The 24,018-nt window shown below is 48.5% G+C and overlaps 1 protein-coding gene across 1 annotated transcript; it reads left to right on the plus strand.

Annotated features, from left to right (window-relative positions):
• The first annotated feature begins 16,198 nt into the window (after window positions 1–16,198).
• Window positions 16,199–19,626, plus strand: LOC112446467 (ubiquitin carboxyl-terminal hydrolase 17-like protein 6). The gene has a single exon (XM_024991310.2). The coding sequence runs from the start codon at window positions 16,769–16,771 to the stop codon at window positions 18,368–18,370; it is 1,602 nt and encodes a 533-aa protein (XP_024847078.1). The 5' UTR covers window positions 16,199–16,768; the 3' UTR covers window positions 18,371–19,626.
• The last annotated feature ends 4,392 nt before the right edge of the window (window positions 19,627–24,018 follow it).

Here is a 24,018-nt window from a genome sequence, read left to right on the forward strand (position 1 = left end):
AGATCCAACCAGTCCATCCTAAAGGAAATCAATCCTGAATATTCGTTGGAAGGACTGATGCTGAAGCTGAAACTCCAATACTTTGGCCACCTGATGGGAAGAACTGACTCATTGGAAAAGACCCTGATGCTGGGCAAGATTGAAGGCAGGAGAAGAAGGGGACAGACAGAGGATGAGATGATTGGATGGCATCACCCAGTCGATGGACATGAGTTTGAGCAAACTCTGGGAGTTGGTGATGGACAGGGAAGCCTGGCGTGCTGGAATCCATGTGGTCACATAAAGTCAGACATGACTGAGTGATGATGAATGGGAACATGGTCTGTGTGAGAAGAGAGATAAGAAAAGGGGTCTTAGGACATGGAACCTGAGTCAAGGACCCCAGTGAGATGATTTATCTAGGAAGGATTCTGGGAGTGAGGGAACAGGGAGGGAAGGAGCAGGGCAGGGTGAGAGGTCAGAGAAGCTCAGAACATGACAGGGCATTTGGGCTCAGAGTAGGTCCTGCCTCTGGGCAAAAGCACTGGCGTCTTGTTCCCTCATATCGGATGGTGCTTGGTGTAGGGAGGAGGTAAGTGGACATTTCCGGCAGTTTTCTTCTTTGGGTGATGCAACTTCACATCTGGAGCATCTTCTGAGTGAACAGCCACAGCAGCCAGGGCTGGACAAGCAGGGCCTGTGGGAGCCTGGGGAGGGGGGTGTCAGCAGTTCTGCTTGGAGCTTCTGTTTAGAATTTGTGGGGATTTGTCAGAAAAGGCAATGGCACCCCACTCCGGTACTCTTGCCTGGAAAATCCCATGGACGGAGGAGCCTGGTAGGCTGCAGTCCACGGGGTTGCTAAGAGTCGGGCACGACTTCACTTTCACTTTCATTGAAGTATAGTTCATGTACCTATTACAGTCCCTTCAGCTGCGCATAGTGATTTGACCTTCACTGCACTGTGCATCGATTACCGCTTTACGATTACCGTCTAGTAACAGTTGACGCTCACACAGGTAATGCAGCGTTACTGACTCTTTGCCTCGTGCTGCAATTTTATCTGTCACTGGTTTAGGTTCTAACTGTAAGTTCGTGTCTCTTAATCTCCTTCACTTGTGTCGTGTCCCCACCTTCTCCTGTGTATAATCTTGCCTCCTTTGTTGTAGATTAAGTAACCATGTACCTGTGCGTTTATTTTGAGGCTCCCTAGTCTGCTCCACTGCTGTCTCTTTTGCTCCATTGGCAGCGTGCCTTGGCTACTGCACCTTTGCCGTATGGTCTGAAGTCAGGGGTCTTGGTACCACCAGCTCTGCTCTTCTTTCTCAAGATTGTTTTGGTTATTCAGGATCTTTTGTGCCTATTCTAAATCTTTTAGAATTTGCTCCAGTTCTATGAAAAATGCCATTGCTATTTTGATAGGAATTGCATTGAATCTGTGGATTGCCTTGGGTAGTATGGTCATTTAACAATATTAATTCTTCCAATCCACCAGCATAGTTTATCTTTCCCTTTATTTGTGTCATCTTCAAATTCTTCCATCAGGTCTTATAGACCTGTCATATAGTCATAGAATACAAGTCTTTTAGCTCTTTGGTTAGATTTGTTCCTAGGTGTTTTATTCTGTTTGATGCAATTGTAAATGAAATTGTTTTCTTATTTTCTCTTTCAGATAATTTGTTATTATCGTATAGAAATATTACAGATTTCTGTGTATTAATCTTGTATCCTGCAACTTTATTGAGTTCATTTATTAAATCTAATAGGTTTTTTGGTGAGGTCTTTAGGATTCTATATCTGTCGTTGTTCAGTCACTAAGTTGTGTCTGACTCTTTGAGACCCAGTGGACTGTGGCACACGAAGCTTCTGTGTCCTTCACCATCTCCTGGAGTTTGCTCCAGTTCCTGTCCATTGAATCGGTGCTGCCATCCAGCCATCTCACCCTCTGCTGCCGCCTTCTCCTGCCCTCAATCTTTCCCAGCATCAGAGTCTTTCCCAACGAGTCAGCTCTGCATGTGTGTGTGTGTGTGTGTGTGTGAGATATTGTCATCTACAAGCGTGACGTGTTACTTCTTCCTTTCCAACTTGGATTCATGTCACTTCTTTGTTTTCTTTCTCTGTCTGACTGCTGTGACTGGCACTTCTGGTGGGCTTCCCTGGCGGCTCAGATGAGTGGGGAGAGTGGGCATCCTTGTCTCGCTCCCAGTCTTAGAGGGAATATTTTCAGCTTTTCACCATTGATGATGTTTGCCGTGGGTTTGTCTTTTTATTATGTTGAGGTATGTTCCCTCTCTATGCAGTTTGTTGATAATTTTTGTAATAAATAGATGTTGAATTTTGTCAGAAGCTTTTCCTGCATCTGTTATATGATCATATGATTTTTATTCCTTAATTTGTTAATTTAGTGTATCTCACTGATTGATTTACAGATAAACTTGCATCTCTGAGGTAAATACCATTTGATCATGGTATATGATCCTTTTAATGTATTGTTGAATTTAGCATGCTAATATTTTGTTAAGGACTTTTCAAGTGAACACTGATGCACTTGTGTTCATCAATATTATGGGTCTCTAATTTTATTTTTTCTTTTCCTTTGTGGTGTCTTTGTCTAGTTTTGGTATCAGGTTATGATGGCCTCACAGAAAGAGCTTGGAAGCATTCCTTGCTCTTCAATTCTTCTGAACTAGTTGGAGAAGGATTAGTGAAAACTTCATTAAATATTTTGTAGTATTTACCTGTGAGGTCATCTGGTCCTGGACTTTTGTTTGTTGGGAGTTTTTTGATTATTGATTCAATTTCATTACCAGTAATTGGTCTGTCCGTGTTTTCTCTTTCTTCCTGAGTAAGTGGGAGACTGCACATATCTAGAAATTTATCTATTCTTTGTAGGTTGTCTATTTTATTGGCATATTCGTATTTCTGTGGTGTCAGCTGTAACTTCTCTTCTTTCATTTCTAACCAGCTGCCCAAGATATTGGATAACAGTGGGGCAAACAACAGTCTGACCAGAAGCACAAAAGGAAAAGAGGCTCATGAGCTGCCCACAGGGGTTTGTTAAGGCTCTGTGAGGACCTCCCTGGGAACCTAGAAGTCACATGCAGGCCCAGGGCTGTGGACATGCTAGAATGAACCCGAGCCCTGAGCCGGTGGGAGGTGAAGCCATGGCAGAGTTCCTGACTGCCTGGCTGGGTGCTGAGGGCCTGCCTCCGCACAGAACCTTGGCAGGCCTAGAGGCTTCGCAGTTCCAGGTGTTCAAGAAAACCGGCCCAGTTGTTTTTGACCACTAAGCTAGCTGGGCAGAGACTTTCATGGCCACACAAGACTGAGAAAATAGATTTACAGAATTAGTTCAGAAATCACCAGAAAAGCAAACAGCGATGAAAAGTACTAGTACTGCACAAAAGGCAACAGCAACAAACGCCGTGGAGAGGGTGGACCCAATTCCAGTGTTTCCGTGTTATATATAGTGCTTAAAAGGTCATTTTATAGGACATGCAAAGGGGCAAGAAAGTACAGCCCACACACAGGGAAGAAAGCAGAAACTCCTGGAGGAGGCCCATGGTAGAATTACTAGTCAAAGACTTAAGTCAGATATTTTAACTATATTAAAAAAATAAAGAAAGCCATACCTAAACAACTAATGTATGACCATAATGTCTCACCACAATGGAGAATATCAATAGTGAGATTGAAATTATAAATATATGTTTAGAATTTAAATTGTATGTTTAAAAGTTTTTTAAATTTGAAAGTTAATATAAAATATAAAAATACATATTAAATAAGTGAAAGAATATAAATACATGTTTCAAAATAGAAATTGTGGACTTATAAGTACAATAACTGAAATAAAAAATAATAAACATCTTGCACATAAATCCTCACAATTTATCGTTGCTTTGCCTCAAGCTTCAACAGTTAGAAGTTCATTTATTTTTTGTGATATATTCACTTTTTTGAGTGTAAATATTCGGAGACGGTTAAGCCACCCCTCAGCCCTGCCACAAGCGTGACTCAGCTCCTGCGGGGCACAGAGGCTGACGGCCCTGGGACGCGGCGCTGGGGGGACGGCAGGGAGGGGATTCTAGGCACGAACGCCGTCTCCCGAGGACCCCAGCCATTAACCGCTCCAGGAACGGGAGGGCAGACTGGGAAACGGAGCCGTAAAGCAGGAAGGAACACAAGGAATCAGCGCTGGAGCACCAGGGCCAGGAACAAGTCTGACAGAAGCTATGGTGATTAGACCGTGAGAGTTCACATTTAGCTCCGTTAGCGTAAAGTAAACACAAGGAGAACAGACATTCATAAACATAAAGTAGTCTCTTTCCCAAATACAGCACAAGGCAAATATTCAAAGTTTGCAGTTGGAAGTGCTGTGCACGGCTGTGGAGCGGTGGGCTTGGTCACTTGCGGGCTTGGGTGGCGACAAGGCATTCTGAGAGGCTGACCTTCACTTCCTGTGCTTGGAGCTCTTAGCGTTTCTACGCATTACAGATGGGAGAGCCGAACAGAGCCGGTGAAATGTGCTTGTGCAGAAAAGCCAAAGCCAAACCCTGAGAACAGCTTATTTATATATCATAGGTGAATACCTAGGCTCTGTGTTTGTTTCACTGTTGACAACCTCCTGCCGAAAGACACTAGATGACAGAGGTTAAATGCTTGATTCAGTTCTGACCTTTGTCAGCTGTATGACGTAGGCACACTAAGCATCTGAGCATCTATTTTCCCATTCCACGCCCCTCCCCCCCCAAAAAGAAATACTCGTTTCCTAAGGCTCTTACGAAATAAGAACTTAAATGATATGTTGTTTAAAAAGAATGTAGGCCAGAGGCTGGTGTAAACACAGACTCAAAGACTGGTGATGCTGTTGCTGTTTAGAACGGCATATCCACCAGTTCTCCCTGAGTGCCTGAAATATGCAACGCCACAGAGCTACTGTTGTGGGCCTGTACGCTTGTTCCCAGAATTTCTCGTTTAAAATGTAAATGAGTTCAGGAGGTGATAACTTATCTAGCCAGTTTAATTAGTAATACCTTGGTATTTCTTAATAGCTGAAAGTTTGATCTCCAATTATTTACTAAAAAACCAAGCTCTGGAAAAATTTAAACACAAGCCCAATAAGCTTTTATGGAAGTGAATCTGTTATGACCATCTCCTGCCTAGGAAGTGGGACCAGACTGTGACTCCTTGGACAGTTAGAGACCAGTGTGGAAATGCTGATATCCCGGAGTGGAAGGGGGATGAAGATGGAGCAAAGGGTGGCGGATCCATCCCTTTGTAGCTCTGGAAGTCCACGGTCATGGAGCAAAGGGTGGTGGATCTCTTTGTAGCTCTGGAAGCCCACGGTCATAGAGCAAATCTTGCACAAGATGGAACTTGGGTTTAATAAAATTGAAGATTCACAGAGTGTGAGTCCAGAGAGTACAAGAAATTACACAAAGCAACAGAAGACGGAAACAGACCAACAGAAAGAAAAACCAAAACCACAACCACTTCTCAGAAAACCGATGGCAGTCAGCGGGAACCAGCCTGAGGGTGAAGTGATTCTGTGTGGTCTGTGACCCAGTGTACTATCTGGACTTCAGCCAAGTCTTGAAATCCCAACACACTCAAGCTATAGCTCTTGACCCAGGCTGAACTCCAGAGCACTAACCAGTGTTGAACTGCCAAGCTCAAGTCCTGTTTGAACAAATCAGTTTTCCCTTGTCAATTCTCGTGGCTTTGCCCTCATGAGTCTGAGGCTTTGGGTGATTTTCCCTCCAGGGCTTCTCCCACCACCTGCTCCTTGCAGTCAGTCCTCCGTGCTCCTCGATGACCCCCCCGAGTCTCGCTTTGTTGGTCACTCTGCAAGCACCGGTGTGGAGAACCTCATCTCTGCCGTGGAGTCAGGACCTCCAGCCAGCAGTAAGCTTGGATTAGCACTGCTATGTCTCAGAGACATTCCACCTGAAAATATAAGTTCCTGCATCTGTCTCCCTCATTAGAGATGTGTCCTAAGGGGGTTGTGAGTGTCAGCTTGCCACTATTCAGAAGTGTATCAAAGCACAGATAGTCTGTAGAAGCAATTTTGTCCTTGAGTCATCACTGAGCCTTGCCCTTTAATCAGCTGACTCTCGCGGGAATACGCAGAGTGAGGGAGAAAGCACAGACGGTGAGGTCAGAGCAAAGACAAAGCGAGGAAAACTGCAAAGCAGCAAGAGGGTAGAACTGCTTGAGCAGAGCCGTTTCTCACAGTGACCACCCGTGGATCGAGTTTTCTCCATTTGAAAGTTCTCACAAAGCAAGGGCGCACTGACACACACCAGGAATCTAACCTGCCTGCTCATGTGCTCTGCTCCACAGATATGTAAATCTTCTGTATGAGTTTTACAAACGCTTCAGTCTAGAATATGTAAAATGTCTCAACAGTTGCTTTCAAACAAGTGAAACCTTTGCTCTGTCTGGGCATTTCCCACTTCTTTGCTTTATAAGATCTAGAGAAATTGAATACAAAAATAAGCCATCCAACCATCTTATCCTCTGTCCGTCCCCTTCTCCTCCTGCCTTCAATCTTGCCCAGCATCAGGATCTTTTCAAATGAGTCAGTTCTTCGAATCAAAGTATTGGAGCTTCAGCTTTAGCTTCAGCATCAGTCCTTCCAATGAACATTCAGGATTGATTTCCTTTATGGTGGACTGGTTGGACTCCTTACAGTCAAAGTATTGGAGCCAAAGTATTGGAGCTTCAGCATCAGTCCTTCCAATGAATGTTCAGGGCTGATTTCCTTTAGGGTGGACTGGTTGGATCTCCTTACAGTCCAAGGGACTCTCAAGAGTTTTCTCCAACACCACAGTTCAAAAGCATCAATTCTTCAGCAACAGACAGAGTGCCTGAAGACCTATGGATGGAGGTTCATGACATTGTACAGGAGGCAGTGATCAAGACCATTCCCAGGAAAAAGAAATGCAGAAAGGCAAAATGGTTGTCTAAAGAGGCTGTATAAATAGCTGAGAAAAGAACAGAAGCTAAAGGCAAAGGAGAAAAGAAAGACATATCCATTTGAATGCAAAGTTCCAAAGAATAGCAAGAAGACATAAGAAAGACTTCTTCAGTGATCAGTGCAAAGAAATAGAGGAAAACAATAGAATGGGAAAGACTAGAAATCTCTTCATGAAAATTAGAGATACAGAGGGAACATTTTATGGAAAGTTGAGCACAAAAAAGGACAGAAATGGTAGGGACCTAACAGAAGCAGAAGATAATAAGAAGAGGTGGCAAGAATACACAGAACTATACAAAAAGATCTTCATGACCCAGATAACCATGACGGTGTGATCACTCACCTAGAGCCAGACATCCTGGAATGTGAAGTCAAGAGGGCCTTAGGAAGCATCACTACGAACAAAGCTAGTGGAGGTGAGATAATTCCATTTGAGCTGTTTCAAATCCTAAAAGATGATGCTGTGAAAGTGTTGCACTCAATATGCCAGCAAATCTGGAAAACTCAGCAGTGGCCACAAGACTGGAAAAGTTCAGTTTCCATTCCAATCCCAAAGAACAGCAATGCCAAAGAATGTTCAAGCTACCACACAATTGCACTCATCTCACACGCTAGCAAAGTAGTGCTCAAGTCATACATCTGCATATATTCAATGTATCTATATTGTTTATATGGATACTTTGTGTAAATTAAAATGAAAATAGCTGTCAACAGCAACTGGGATTGCAAGGCCATCTAAAATTGCCTGTCTTTTGGCAGATTTTCACTTGGTTTCATTATTTGCAATACTTAAACTAGACAATTGTGGTGTTGGCTGTGATTGGTAATCTGTGACTATCTGTCATTTTAATGAAGTTCAAAATAACATGTTATGACAAAAATAGAACACAACCAAAAAACACTGAAATAGATTTATAACTGTAGCTGAGATATTTATAACTGACATAATTAGAACTATTTATAACAGATATAACTATAGCTGAGTTACAGATTATAACTTAGAGAAGACTAGAACTGAATTTCACTATCATTGTAAAAGTGGAAAATGTTTATTTTCCCAATAATTTGCCTGACATTCATCAGTCAAAGCTAATGGACATCTATTAATAACACCCTGTGGCCAGGAATTGTGGGAAATTCAATGTCTGAACATCAGAGTCTTCAGTTTTAGGCCAGTTTGGTCACTGGCCATTCATGCAGACCAGGCAAAGCCCTCCACTGTGATGATCTGCTTGCCACATTTTCACAACCAAAATAAAACACAGTGAAGGAATTCCCAAATAATTATGTTTAAAAATAAAAGATAAAAAAGTAAAGCTGCAAGATAGCGGATTCCAAACTCTGCCTTGGAAAATCCTCGGGGTTGGGGGGAGAGGAAGTGTTTGGGCCCCGCTTAGCACCCCCAGCTTCCCAGTCTCCGCTCCCCACCCGCTGCTCCCCAGCGCCACCGCAGGCCTGCTCACTGTGTTCTTCCTCTGTGGTTATCACAGCGCACACTTCCCTCTCTCTTTCTGGCCAGTCAAAAATTATTGCACATGAGTAGCAAACAGATGGCATTTTCTCCCCACATTGAAGAAGGCTCCTGTCTACTTGGGGATGCCAAGGCTTTTATTACATGAACCGATCGTAGAGGATGAGATAGATGGTTAGATAGCATTTCTGCATTAATGGACATGGAGCAAACTCCGGAAGACAGTGGAGGACAGGAGCCTGGCGAGCTGCAGTCCATGGGGTTGCAAAGAGTTGGACACAACTTAGTGATTACATACTAGTGTGTACTTAGTGAACAGACGGATCTGTCTCCCCACATTGAAGGGGGCTTCTGTCTCTTGGCCATGCAAAGGGTTTTAATTATGGAGTCTTTAAATGCTAAACTGGTCAGATCTGAAAGTTCAGACAAAGAAGGATGAAGACAGGCTGGAATACTTAGGCAACTGGTGCTGGAACAATGTGGTTTGAGGTGAGAAAAGTCAGTGGAGAAGGCCGCACTCTGAGTCAGGACAGCATGCCTCGCCCTGGAGAAGCCTTTCTCAGGACCTGCTGCCCCTACTGAGGTGGCCAGGAACCCTGCATGCCCTGCTATTCTGGACCAGCTTCCTTAATCGTGGAAGGTCAGCTGTCTCATGCCCCTTCTCTGAAGACTCTATCACCAGTTAGGCTGACTTGCTTGCCTTTTAGCAAGAGAAGTCAACATCTAAACAACACGTTTTTCTTAGCTCACTTGAGAGGAAAAGTAAGTATGTATTCCAAGAAGCTGGGGAGCAGAGCCAAAGGTCCTGACGTGGCACCTAAGTCAAAACATCTTAATAGTCATGCTTTATCTTTAAAGATGATGAAAAATAAACTTGCTCTGTTGCTCTCCCCCAGATAGCCATGCACACGCCTTGTGCCCCCTTCACTGGGTCTTGGTTCAAACGCCACCTTCTCAGAAGGTCTCTGACCCAGCATCTCTGTGCAGGGCCGCCCCTTGTGTGGAGCCCCCTGAGCCTGTATCACTTTGTGGGAATTCCTTCCTACTGCCCACTGGTTCTTCATGCCTCACACTATTTGCACAAAGTGGACACTCAGTGTTTGTTAATTAAATAGGTTTTACTCTGTGATATGCATGGCTTTCTTTTTAAACAAATACAGCAGAATTTTAGTAGTGAACTTTTAACTACCCAGTGTATATCTGAAGGGACTTGACGCTCCAGTAGCATGTATCTGTTGATCCTGTGGTTTTGTGACCTTCTGTATCTGGTGCTCCTACCCTGAGCTGCCCGGGGCTCAGGCTGCCCCTGTAAAGCCCAGCTTAGGACCTGAGGGTGAGCTCTGTGAGGCCCTGGGATGCTTGGGGGTGCCATCCTGCTGGACGCTAGGTGTCCCTGGGGGCAGGACTGAGCGGGTGCCCACCTCTGTCTGCCCGTGTTTTCCATTTCCCTCCTCCTTCTGCTGATGTGTGGGCTTCCCACCACCCAGGGGTGGCCTCACACCCTGAGACGGATGCGGCTGAGGACTCTATCCACCTCACCAGCTGGTCACAACCATCTGGGATGTTTCTCTGAGGCCGCCTTCTCCTTCCGCGTGGAGGGTCACCAAGTGGGTGATTTCAGCTCTAGTAAAGCCACTCTGGGGGATTCCCAGGCAGCTCAGAGATAAAGAATCTTTCTGTAATGTCAGAGCTGCAGGAGATGCGAGTTTGATCCCTGGGTCAGGAAGATTCCCTGCAGGAGGGAGTGGCAACCCACTCCAGCGTTCTTGCCTGGAGAGTCCCATGGACAGAGGAGCCTGGTGGGCTGCAGTCCATGGGGTCGTGAATCAGATATTACTGAGCAACTGAGCACGCATGCAAAGCCACTTTGGGGACCTGGCTGAAGCCCCTCGGATCTCAGCACAGCTCAGCCACCGACTTCTAGTACAACTGTAGGCAACTACTTATTTTGAGCTTTGGGCTCTTCACTTGCAGAATTAGGGAATGCTTTAGATTATCTGTTCCATAGGTATTTCTTGACCTACTTTAGGTTTCAGGCTGGTTCCAGGGTTGCTTCCGCCTCCTGAGTTCTGACCCCGCCCTCCCCTCCCTTCCTGATCCCTCTGTCTACACTGCGGGCCCTGAGATGCTCCCAGCGCCACATCGGGCCAGCATGTATCTGCAGGGGGCACCCACATGCCGCTTGCCGTGGCTGAAGGGTTGAACTTCGGTACTTTGTTGCTCTGAACTCAAACCCAAGGCTTTGGCTAATGTGCCTCAGGCCATCTCAACAGCAGCACCTGGATCAGGTCTTCCTCACAGCAGGTGCAGAACGGGCTTGCTGGGCTCCACCTGTGTCCAGGACTCCAGCCCTGACCCTGGGGGTGCTCCTAGAGCACAGTGATTATAAATCACTGTGGAAGATATGAAGCTCTGGTTTCACAGAGGACAGAATTAAAGAACAGAATGTGAGTTCCGAGAAGTCAGCTGGAGAAGCCAAGGGGGGTCTGGGAGGAAGTGACTGTGTGCACCAAGGATGTGAGCCCTGCCTGACTGATGGCCCCCCAGGGGCTTCCAGGAGCATGCGAGCTACCGATGCCCCACAGATCCAGCACTCCAGCCCCGCTGGTGAAGCTCAGTTACTCCTGTAAGCTCTCTGGCTACTTCTCTTCTGTGGTTGTGGATTCTTGATACATTCTCCTCTGACCAGGACTGTTTTGCATGGTTTTCATACTATTGAGTCAGTTCAGTTCAGTTCAGTTGCTCAGTTGTGTCCGACTCTTCCCGATCCCACAGACTGCAGCACACCAGGCCTCCCTGTCCATCCACCAACTCCTGGAGCTTACTCAAACTCAGTCCCTTGAGTCGGTGATGCCATCCAACCATCTCATCCTCTGTCATCCCCTTCTCCTCCTGCCCTCAATGGTCTTTTCAAATGAATCAGCTCTTCACATCAGGTGGCCAAAGTCTGGAGTTTCAGCTTCAACATCAGTCCTTCCAATGAACACCCAGGATTGATCTTCTTTAGGATGGACTGGTTGGATCTCCTTGCAGTCCAAGGGACTCTCAAGAGTTTTCTCCAACACCACAGTTCAAAAGCATCAATTCTTCCGTGCTCAGCTTTCTTTATAGTCCAACTCTCACAGACATACATGACTACTGGAAACAACATAGCCTTGACTAGATGGACCTTTGCTGGTAAAGTAATGTCTCTGCTTTTTAATATGCTGTCTAGGTTGGTCATAACTTTCCTTCTAAGGAATAAGCATCTTTTCATTTCATGGCTGCAGTCACCACCTGCAGTGATTTTTAAGCCCCCCAAAATAAAGTCAGCCACTGTTTCCCCATCTATTTCCCATGAAGTGATGAGACCAGATACCATGATCTTAGTTTTCTGAATGTTGAGCTTTAAGCCAACTTTTTCACTCTCCTTTTCCCTCAAGAGTCTCATTAGTTCTTCTTCACTTTCTGCCATAAGGGTGGTGTCATCTGCATATCTGAGATTATTGATATTTCTCCCAGCAATCTTGATTCCAGCTTGTGCTTCCTCCAGCCCAGCATTTCTCATGATGTACTCTGCATTTAAGTTATATAAACAGGGTGACAATATACAGCCTTGACGTACTCCTTTTCCTATTTAGAACCAGTCTGTAGTTCCATGTCCAGTTCTAACTGTTGCCTCCTGACCTGCATACAGTTTCTCAAGAGGCAGGTCAGGTGGTCTGGTATTCCCATCTCTTTCAGAATTTTCCTCAGTTTGTTGTGATCCACACAGTCAAAGGCTTTGGCATAGTCAATAAAGCAGAAATAAATGTTTTCTGGAACTCTCCTGCTTTTTCGATGATCCAGCAGATGTTGGCAATTTGATCTCTGGTTCCTCTGCCTTTTCTAAACCAGCTTGAACATCTGGAAGTTCATGGTTCAAGTATTGTTGAAACCTGGCTTGGAGAATTTTGAGAATTACTTTACTAGTGTGTGAGATGAGTGCAATTGTGTGGTAGTTTGAGTATTCTTTGGCATTGCCTTTCTTTGGGATTGGAATGAAACTGGCTTTTTCCAGTCCTGTGGCACTGCTGAGTTTTCCAGATTTGCTGGCATATTGAGTGCAGCATTTTCACAGCATCATCTTTTAGGATTTGAAATAGCTCAACTGAAATCCCATCACCTCCACTAGCTTTGTTCATATGTTCATAGTGATGCTTTCTAAGGCCCCCTTGACTTCACATTCCAGGATGTCTGGCTCTAGGTCAGTGATCACACCATCGTGATTATCTGGGTCATGAAGATCTTTTTTGTACAGTTCTTCTGTGTATTCTTGCCACCTCCTCTTAATATCTTCTTCTTCTGTTAAGTTCATACAATTTCTGTCCTTTATTGAGCCCATCTTTGCATGAAACGTTCCCTTGGTATCTCTAATTTTCTTGAAGAGATCCCTAGTCTTTCCCATTCTATTGTTTTCCTCTTTCTTTGCACTGATCACTGAGGAAGGCTTTCTTATCTCTCCTTGCTATTCTTTGGAACTTCTGCATTCGAATGGGTATATCTTTCCTTTTCTCCTTTGCTTTTGGCTTCTCTTCTTTTCACAGCTATTTGTAAGGCCTCCTCAGGCAGCTATTTTGCTTTTTTGCATTGCTTTTTCTTGGGGATGGTCTTGATCCCTGTCTCCTGTACACTGTCACGAACCTCCATCCATAGTTCATCAGGCACTCTGTCTATCAGATATAGTCCCTTAAATCTAGTTGTTACTTCCACTGTATAATCGTAAGGGATTTGATTTAGGTCATACCTGAATGGTGTGGTTTCCCCTACTTTCTTCAATTTAAGTCTGAATTTGGCAATAAGGAGTTCATGATCTAAGCCTCAGTCAGCTCCTGGTCTTGCTTTTGCTGACTGTATAGAGCTTCTCCATCTTTGGCTGCAAAGAGTATAATCAGTCTTATTTCAGTGTTGACCATCTGGTGATGTCCATGTGTAGAGTCTTCTCTTATGTCGTTGGAAGACAATGTTTGCTGTGACCAGTGCATTCTCTTACTGGAAAAACTCTGTTAGCCTTTGTCCTGCTTCATTCTGTACTCCAAGGCCAAATTTGCCTGTTACTCCAGGTGTTTCTTGACTTCCTACTTTTGCATTCCAGTACCCTGTAATGAAAAGGACATCTTTTTTGGGTGTGAATTCTAGAAGGTCCTGTAGGTCTTCATAGAACCGTTCAACTTCAGCTTCTTCAGTGTTACTGGTTGGGACATAGACTTGGATTACTGTGATATTGGATGGTTTGCCTTGGAAATGAACAGAGATCATTCTGTCGTTTTTGAGATTGCATCCAAGTACTGCATTTCGGACTCTTTTGTGAACCATGATGGCTACTCCATTTCTTCTGAGGGATTCCTGCCCGCAGTAGTAGATATAATGGTCATCTGAGTTAAATCCACCCATTCCAGTCCATTTCAGTTCGCTGATTCCTAAAATGTTGACGTTCACTCTTGCCATCTCCTGTTTGACCACTTCCAATTTGCCTTGATTCATGGACCTGACATTCCAGATTCCTATGCAATACTGCTCTTTACAGCATCGGACTTTACTTCCATCACCCGTCACATCCACAACTGAGTGCTGTTTTTGCTTTGGCTCCACCCCTTCATTCTTTTGAGATTTATTTCTCCACTGATCTCCAGTAGCATATTGGGCACCTAGCGACCTGGGGAGTTCATCTTCAGTGTCCTGTCTTTTTGCCTCTTCATACTGTTCATGGGGTTCTCAAGGCAAGAATACTGAAGTGGTTTGCCATTCCCTTCTCCAGTGGACCACATTTTGTCAGAACTCTTCACCAAGACCTGTCCATCTTGGGTGGCCCTACATGGCATGGCTTAGTTTCATTGAGTTAGACAAGGCTGTGGTCCACGTGATCAGATTGGTTAGTTTTCTATGGCTGTGGTTTCAGGCTGTCTGCCCTCTGATGCCCTCTCTCAGAGCCTACTGTCTTACTGGGGTTTCTCTTACCTTGGACATGGGATATTTCCTTAAGGCCGCCACTACTGACTTTGGACATTGGGTTTCTCCTCTCCACCGCTTGCTCTTCCAGCGCTTGACACAAATTCTTTCTGAAAATAAATAGGCTATAAATACAGTGTTTTCCTAATTAAACCTGAATATATTCAATTATGATCCATTAGCTCTAAGACCAATCTGAGAATTTAAAAAGCATATTAATAATTTAGCAGTTTCCCAATATTTGGGGTTTTTTGATAAAAAAGTTATAATTGTAATAGTCTATAAAAATAATCTGTAGACATTGAATGAGCTGGGTTTTATCTCAAGAAGAGCTGGCTTTGTGTCAGGGTTGTGCTAATGTTTATTCACTGTCACCCCCATGTGGCCATTTCTAGACAGCACTTTGCAGAATTTGTTACCATTTCATGGCTGGCTCAGACGGTAAAGCATCTGCCTGCAGTGCAGAAAACCTGGGTTCAGTCCCTGGGTTGGGAAGATCCCCTGGAGAAGGAAATGGCAACCCACTCCAGTACACTTGCCTGGAAAGTCCCACAGACAGAGGAGCCTGGTGGGCTACAGCCCATGGGGTCGCAAAGAGTCGGACACCACTGAACGTCTTCACTTTCACTTTTCATGGCTCACATGGTAAAGAATCTGCCTGCAGTGCAGGAGACCTGGATTCCATCCCTGGGTCGGGAAGATCCCCTGGAGAAGGGAATGGCATCCCGCTCCAGTATTCTTGCCTGGAGAATTTCACAGACAGAGGAGCCTGCAGGGGCTACAGTCCATGGGCTCAAAGAGTCAGACATGACTAAGCAACTAACACTTTCACTTTCACTTTGTCACCGTCAGATTGAAAGGAGGATAAGAATAGGGTTGATTCCTGGATCTCCTGGCTCCTAAAACTCATCATACAGTTTATGAAATGTGTTGTGTCTTAGTCACTCACTCATGTACGACTCTCTGCAACCCCATGGACTGCAGCCCACCAGGGTCCCCTGGCCACGGTATTCTCCAGACAAGAATACTAGAGTGGGTTCCCACTGACTTCTCCAATTTATGAAATGACCGTATTCAAATTCAGAGTAGATCTTACATTATATATTTTGATTAATATCATGTTAATTACGATTTTTAAAATTTATCATTCCAATTTGAAATGTCTCCAAACTTCTAAATAATCTAATAAATATGTCAACTATTTAGAGACAGTGTAGTTCATGAACTAAGCTCATGGGCTCCATAGTCGAAAGATCTGGGTTTGAATAATGGTTCTGCTGCCTCCAGTTGGGCCTCAGTTTGCTCAACAGTAAAATGTAGAGAATAGTACATATCTCAGGAAATTATCTTGAAGATTAAATGAGGAAATACACTTCCAATACTTCGAAAAGGATGTGCCTGGTGGCCCATTGGATAAGACTCCACACTCCTGACCTAAGGAGCCCAATTTCGCTCCATAGTGAGGGAACTAGATTCCACATGCTGAGCCCCTGAATTGGAAAGTCGACTCTATAAGTCAACGAGTGTATTTAAAATAGAAAAAGAGAATAAAAATAAAATAAATAAAATGAACACAAAATCAAAAAAGAAAGAAAGAAAGAAAGGGAACCCCTCAAAACAAAAACAAAAAGAAAGGGAAAAAAGGCAACAGAGAGAGAGAAAAGCAGCGGAAGAAATGAATCCAAAGTTGCAGGAAGCCTATGCCTTTCTAAATGAGCTCGATTTGGGTCTTGATCAACGGCCCTGAAGGGAGAAAAGCATATGTGGCACTCTGCTGGCATCTTTTGGTGCTAGGACCCTGAACGCTAGAAGAGTGTCCAGTGAGAACGCATAGAAATTGGGGAGGACCTCGCTGGAGCGCAAAGTTGAGGCAAGGGTTTATTGTTGTCCGGGGAGGGGTTGTCCTCAGGCAGGGGTCTGGGGTCGGGAGACCCCTAAAGGGGAGAGGTTCGGTGGGCAGACATATGTTTCCACACGTGTGTTAGGATGTGAATGGTGAGCCCACGGAAGTCCTGTGCAGCCGGCATTTGTGTGCTGAACTTGGAAGCCCCGCAGTGAATCTCTAGCGGGCAAGGCTGGAAGGCCCAATGCCCCCGAATCACTTGCATCCTGAGCCCTTTGGTCCAGGGGGTCAGGTCGGAAGTGCGTGTGGGGCCTCGTCAAGGGGAATTCCCCGAGAAAAGTGAGGGTGGTTGGATGGCGGGAGTGGGAGTGGGCACGCCCTCGGCCGCCTCAGCCAATGAGGAGCCTGCACGTGCGGGGGTGGGGCTGTGGGGAAGCCCCCAAAGGCCCGAGGGGGCGGGGCCCAGGCCCTTTTCTGGAGCCGGACCGTCTGAGGGAAGGAGGCGTCGGCGTGCAGCTGCAGGTAGGAGATGGAAACCCTCGTGGGCCTTGTGTGCAGAGCCCCGGGGGCTGCTTCTGAGCACGGGGGAGGTGTGTGTCCGTCTCCCTTCGACGTCTTCCCCGGAGGGCAAGGTTGTGGGCCCAGCGGCGCTGGTGCGGATGCCCTTCGGGGACCCTCTGTCCCTGAGGGGCCGTCGCCGGCGCTTGGGCGTCCCCAGCGGGGTGACTTGGCTCCTGGGTCAGCAGGGCTGACGCCTGGCCAGAAAGGCGCCCTGAGTTGGAAGGGGCCGTGGGGGGTGGGGGCTGGGCTTCAGAACCTGGGGAACACCTGCTACGTGAATGCGGCGCTGCAGTGTCTGAGCCACACGCCGCCCCTGGCCAGCTGGATGGTGTCCCAGCAGCACGCCACCCTCTGTCCGGCCCGCAGCGCCTGCACGCTCTGTGCCATGCGAGCTCACGTGACCCGAGCCCTCCTTCACGCGGGAGAGGTGATCCGGCCCCGCAAGGACCTGCTGGCGGGCTTCCACAGACACCAGCAGGAAGATGCCCACGAGTTTCTGATGTTCACTCTGAATGCCATGCAGCAAGGGTGCTTGAGTGCATCCCAGCCGTCGGGCCATGCCTCCGAGGACACCACCGTCATCCGTCAGATCTTCGGCGGGACCTGGAGGTCTCAGATCCAGTGTCTCCGCTGCCTCGGTGTCTCGGACACGTTCGACCCTTATCTGGACATCAGCCTGGATATCACGGCGGCTCAGAGTGTGGAGCAAGCTCTGAGAGAGCTGGTGAAGCCCGAGAAGCTGGACGCGGACAATGCCTATGACTGTGGCGTCTGTCTCCGGAAGGTGCCTGCCACCAAGAGGTTGACTTTGCACAGCACCTCCCAGGTCCTGGTGCTGGTGCTGAAGCGGTTCACACCGGTGAGCGGGGCCAAAAGGGCTCAGGAGGTGCGCTATCCCCAGTGCTTGGACCTGCAGCCCTACACGTCTGAGCGGAAGGCAGGGCCACTGGGCTACGTGCTCTATGCCGTGCTGGTGCACTCCGGGTGGAGCTGTGAGCGAGGACACTACTTCTGTTACGTCCGAGCGGGCAACGGCCAATGGTATAAGATGGACGATGCCAAGGTGACCGCCTGTGACGAGACCGCTGCCCTGAGCCAGAGCGCCTACGTCCTGTTCTACGCCCGGGAGGGTGCGTGGGAAGGGGGCGCTGGGGGAGGGGCAGCGGCCCCCGTCGGGGCTGACCCCACAGAGCCCGGGCAGCCTGCAGGAGACGCCAGCGGCAGAGCTCCTGGGTCGGAGGAGTCCCCGGGGGACACAGAGGTCGAAGGGATGAGCTTAGAGCAGTGGAGACGCCTGCAAGAACACAGCCGACCGAAGCCGGCCTTGGAGCTGCGGAAGGTCCAGTCTGCCCTGCCTGCCGGCGCAGTCGTGATTCACCAGTCCAAACACGGAGGAGGGAGAAACCGCACGCCGCCCCAACAGGAGCACGAGCGGCTCGACCGTCCCAGCACGGACACCCCGCCTCCGGGGCCGAAGAACGTCGGCAACGGCCCTTGTGCCAGCGGGAGGGCCAGAGCCACCAAGGGGAAGAACAAGAAGCCGCGGCCGTCTCTGGGGCTGTGGCGGTAGGTCGGCTCTGACGCACATGCGTGCAGACGCCCAGGCACACGCTGTGTGCGGCACGCCCTGTGTGACGCACCGAGAGTTCCGACGAGGAGCGAGTTCCTCTCGGCCGTGTGCGTGATGCAGCCTCCTGGGAAAAAGCGGGGCCTGGAGTGTGCCCGGGGTCTCGGTGTTCACTTGGGACGGGCTCGTGCCTGAGCGGCTGAGCTCTCGAGGGCTGGCTCTGCTGGGAAGTCGCTGGAGAGGATGGGGTGATGGGGTGCATGAGCGGGCCTGGGCACGGTCCGAGGGCCTCCCACTTCTGCGAGGGTGGGAGAGTCCTCTCGGGATGGGACTTTGGGTGTGGGTTTGCCTTTCGTTCCCCGTCTCCGTTCCCTGGCCGCACCGCTGGCCTCGGGTGAGTGACGCGGCCTGGAGACGCCTCACAGAGCGCTCACAGCCAGCCGAGCAAGGAGAAGATCTCGGGAGCCCTTCGGGGGGCAGGGAAGAGCGGGTGCAGGTCCATGAACCGTCTCCTTCCGGCCGGTCAGGCTCTCGAAAATGCCCCAGACGTCGAGAGGCGTCCGGGGAGAAGACGGGCAAGCAGCCTTTATGGGTGTCTGTCCTCGGGAGGCCTCGTGCTACTTGGCGGAGGGTCCGGCAGGAATGAGGCGGGGATGCGCGCGTCCCCGGCACGACGCTCGTCCGCAAAGATCCCTGGGGCTCCATGTCCGGTGCAAGGAGTACGCTGGAGAAGCTCCAAGTGCCCAACAGGAGAAGCGATCCACAAGGCCATGAGCACCGCCACCAGCACCACCAGCACCACCAGCACCAACACGAAGGCCAAGGGGAGAAAGGCAACCCAACCAGTCCCAAAGAAACTTCTCCACCAGCATCGCACCGGTGCCTGAGTGGAGATATGTCGCGCCACGTTCATTTCTGAAAGCAAAGGTCCTCCCCGCACTGAGGAAAGACCCGAGCCTACCCTAGATTGTGATAGCAAGACAACTGGACTTCCGACCCTGCCCGTCCTGTCTGGCAGTCTCATCCAGCTGGGCCCCGGGCAAACGCCTCTGGACGCGAGGAGATGCGGCCGGCCTCCAAAGTGCCTGGGGCGGTGGGGAAGCTGTCCTCCCCTAGCTGCTTTCGCGACTGCCTCATGGGCCCGTGACCCGCTGGAGGGGCACCTGAGGCCCCTTATCGACCACCTCTTGCGTTTTTCTTTCTTTGGCTTGGCTGATGGCTTCAAACCCCAAACCCTCCATCAAACGGCAGACCGGGAATTTGCGATGTAACATCTCCGACCTCGAGGGCCAACTCTGGCTCCTGACTGCGCGAGTCGGCGTGGCAAGGAACAGAGAGCGTTCCGATGGCTTGTTTCCCCCGCATGGCTACCTACGCCGCACCATGCCCTCCGCACGTAGAGAGGACAAAGAATGATGAGCAGTATCTTCCCCCGAGAACACGAACAAGCGTGCCCTGCACGAGGAAGCGGAGCCACCCACGGTCCGCCCTCATCATCACCACGCATCTTCCTCCGCCCCATCGTCTCAAATGGACTTACTGCTTGCCCCATCCACACCCTCTGAAGAAGGAGGAGGAGGAGGAAGAGGAGGAGAAGAAGAATGTCGATTGGGGTGGCGTGACAGAGGGAATGGGAAGGTGGCCTTATGCTGCGCGAAATCCGTGCAAAAGAGAGAAAAATCCTGGCTGATCTCGCTTCTCTGTGCCATGGGAAGGAGGTAAGAGGACAGCAAGGGTGTGAGCACTTGGATCATAAAGCACAAAGCGGTAGGCTCCTAGGATGGGATGGGGGGAGCGGGAGGTGGGAGGGGTGCAATAGGCTAAGGAAGAGAGCGGCGTCAGGGCCGTTTTTTCCTAGTAAAGATCAACGGAATCAACCCATCAACTATGATAAACCCGTGGCCGGTCAAAGCCCCTTAGTCCTGGAAGGGAAGCATAATGTCCAGGACAGGAGAGCAAACAAACACACATGTTACACACCGAGAAGGAAAGCAACAGTCACCCTCCTCCAGGAGGGAAAATCGTTCATTTGAGTTCAGTAGGTAACTCGTATTCCTCTCTTTGCAACCCCATGTACTGAACTTGCCAGGCTTCCATATCCAATACGTAGTCTCAGAATTTAGTGTGTCTAATATCCTTTGTGTTGGTGGTACCATCCTGCCATCTCATCCTGTGTTGTCTCCTTCTTTTCCTGTCTTCAATTTTTCTCAACATCAGGGTCTTTTAAAATGAGTCAGTTCTATTCATCAGATGTCCAACTTATTGGAGTTTTACCTTCAGTATCAGTGCTTCCAGTGAACATCCATGACTCATCTGCTTTCTGAAGGACTGGCTTGATCTCTTTGCAGCCAAGGTGCTCTCAATAGTCTTCTCCAACACCACAGTTCACAAGCATCAGATCTTCTGCGCTCAGCTTTCTTTATAGTCCATTTCTCTCTTTCATACATGCCTATTGGGAAACCATGGCCTTAACTAAAAGTACCTTTGTTGGCAAAGTATTGTCTTTGCTTTTTCATATGCTGAGTTGATTAGTCATACCTCTTTTTCCAAGGAGCAAGCATCTTTTAATTTCATGGCTACAGTCACCATCTGCAATGATTTTGAAGCCCCAAAATAATATAAGCTGAGTTCTCCACCACAGCAGCAGAGAGACTTTGAGGCAGAAATGCCCAGATAAGCCATTTCTAGCTCACAGACTGTGAAGAGTTTAATAGGCAAAGTTTATTAGTGCAGTCTTGGAGTAATGCTGCTAGAGAGGAACAGAAAGCACCGTCTACCAGGAACCAGGAACTGACTTCACCACTCACCACCATCTCCTACCAGCTTCCCTCCAGAGGCAACGCTCACATTCCTAGCCTCACCTGGGCATCTCACTTCTGCCTTCATGTTTCTGTGTAAGGGCTGCCTGCTCTCAGACGTGCTTCTCCTAGAATTGTGCAGGCCCAGCTCCTTCCTTCATCCTGGTCACCGCAGCAAGGCCTTTTAGACCCTCTTGACCACTGACTCCAAGCCCTCCCTCACAACGCCCTTTTTTATTTTCAGTAGAGCACTTGTTCTTTTCCTTCCCTTGTCTGGCTTCCATACTTTTCTCTTTCTTCACTCCAAACCGAGAGCTCCTTGAAAGGACGGGCCGCTGGTCATTTTCAGCACTGTTCTCTGTACCACTGACTCACCTGGCATAGAGTGAGTACTCACAGCCTCGGGGCAGAGTAAATAAACGTGAAGATCCTGGGGCTCCCCTTCCTCTTCTGTCCAGGTCGGTCTCTTGAGATGATCACTCTTACTAGGAAGCGCGTGCTGTTTCTGAGGCGGGAGCATGGCCAGAATGACCTCCACCATCCTTTTTCTCTCTCCAGTTGCTCCTGCAAAGCTCAGCTAGCAACCCCGACTGGGTGCCTCCTGGTGGCCCGCGCTAGCATTGCAGGACTAACTCGAACCTTCATTCAGGTCTTCAAGGCGGAGGCTCTCCAGAGTTCCCGAGGTGAAAGTGTACTTCAGGCAGGCTGTGGAAAGATCCAGGAACCTCCTCATTTTTCATTTCCTTTTCCTCTCTTTGGGGTTTAGTTCGTTCATGTTGCATCCTCGGCTCAGACAGGGCAATAATTTCCCCCTACTTTCAAATTAGAACCTCTGGAATCCGGTTAGGGCTGGTCTTCTTTCTGCAACCCTGACTCTGGGTCCACAACTGAGCCCTCTCCTGCTCACCACAAGCCCTTGTTCCTTCAGCTCCTCTCTCCTCTGAGGGACCTCTGTGAGTGGAAAGCATTTTTCCAAGCTCTCAGACACAGGAGTCAATGGTGGAGAACCAAGGTCGACAGATTTCCCAAGCATACTGAGTGAACGCTTGGGGGGCCCAACAGCAAGCACACAATGTTTAGGAAAGGAAAGCAAGTCCCTCTGTCCTGTAGCACCGTCTATACTGGGGAATGGGGTGTGTGCTCAGCCTGGTTTTAACAGCCCAGAAAAGTGGACTGTGGGACTGAGACCGTGTTCACTGGAGAACACTGAGGAGAGGGCCCACACCCAGGCAGGACTCAGGGAACGTGGAGAATCCCCCTCACGCTTTGGACTTCTGAACGCAGTGCCCGTTGCCAGGAGCGGGGTGTGGAGGCCCCTGCTCCATGGCGGAGCTGCCTCCAGCCCTTCCTGCTCTCCCAGCCCTGACACGGTGTGTTCTCTCCCTTTACCATCTCACATCGTCCCCACTGTGGACCCTATTTCTGTTTGTGCCTGCTTGTGTGAGCATGAAAATGCAGAGAGAATAATGGCCCAAGCGGGGCCAGGTTGGTAGAGTTCACCAGGAACTTAGGGTCTCACTTCCAAACCAAGCATGATGGATAGGACTGCGAACTGGCTTAGGGAGCTGGGGTCCTCACTTTCCTACTGGCTTCTGCTCACATACTGTGTTCCAGACAAGTCTGCCTCTTTCTAGGCTTTAGTTTTCAAATTGTACCAAGAGGGCTTGGATAAAAAGCTGCATAAGCGCATGCACAGGCAAACGTGTTCTCTGACTCCAGCAACAATAGATGGGTTGTTGGCATGGGTGGTCTCAGGAGGCCTGTGCTCCTGATGTGGGCAGAGGCAGGCGAGCTTGTAGCGGGAGTGGCCAGGACACCTGTCCTGTCCCAGCACCAGCCAGAGGGCATGTGCAGGCCCAGGGACAGTGAGCGCACCCGTGCCCGCCTCCCTGCACAGTCACCGACACTGGACCAAGGGCTCCGCTCCGAAGGGGAGTTGTTTCTGGTGCCCCACCTGCAGCCTCTGAAAGGCCCGCATTTTCTGGAGCCCTAAGGACAGATGATTCACATGGAAGTGGTTCCCAGCAAGTAAATGGAATGTGGAAGGGATATTTGCCGTGTGTACACTCAGGCTATGAAAACATGCCCCGTGATGTGCCATACATTTCCCCTTTACAACGAAGTGAAATAAGCCCAAGGAACAGGCCTGCATTTGAAAGCACATGTTGAGGATGGAAAATCCACAAATTAAAGGTTGCTGAGTCCCAGAATCTCTGACTGGAGGAAAATCAACAAGAAGAATCGCTTGCTATTGGAAACTCATTTTATTTTATTTGTATTGGGCTGTTAATGAAGAGAGCTTGCCAGGTGGCGCTAATGGTAACAACTGAGAGTGTTAGCAGCCTGGGTAGGGAGGCCAGAGGTCCCAAAGCAGCAGGAAGAAACGAACTGCAAGTGGCAGACTCCTTTCCCTTCTCTGTTGAGGACACCTGGTTCCCTCTGAACTTGACTTTTCTCAAACCTTGAGCTAACCAATGCGGTTTTCTTATGGAAAAGTTTTTCTTAAGCTATGCTAATGAAACTATGTACTGGCTTGGGATCTCACTTTCTTCAAATCGGTTCTGCTTGAGACTAACTTTTGTCTCAAACCTTGGGCTGTTAATGGCTCAACAGATCAGTATTCATGTCAATTGTTTCCTGGCTGGGGACGACACACCTTGTGCCATTCTATCTCGAAAACGCTCATTGTGGGAGGGGGGCCTGGTGACACGCCCTCAGCCTTGAGGCGTCTCCTGACCCAAGACGAAGTCTGCCCAAACCCATGTCCATTGAGTCGGTGATGCCATCCAACCATCTCATCCTCTGTCATCCTCTCCTGCCCTCAATCTTTCCCAGCATCAGGGTCTTTGCAAA

Source organism: Bos taurus, chromosome 4, assembly GCF_002263795.3.
Source record: "Bos taurus isolate L1 Dominette 01449 registration number 42190680 breed Hereford chromosome 4, ARS-UCD2.0, whole genome shotgun sequence".
In the NCBI taxonomy this organism is placed as follows: Eukaryota; Metazoa; Chordata; class Mammalia; order Artiodactyla; family Bovidae; genus Bos; species Bos taurus.

Coding starts and splice junctions, on each gene's coding strand:
- LOC112446467 (XM_024991310.2), top strand. CDS start 16,769: ATGGAAACCCTCGTGGGCCTTGTGTGCAGAGCCCCGGGGGCTGCTTCT.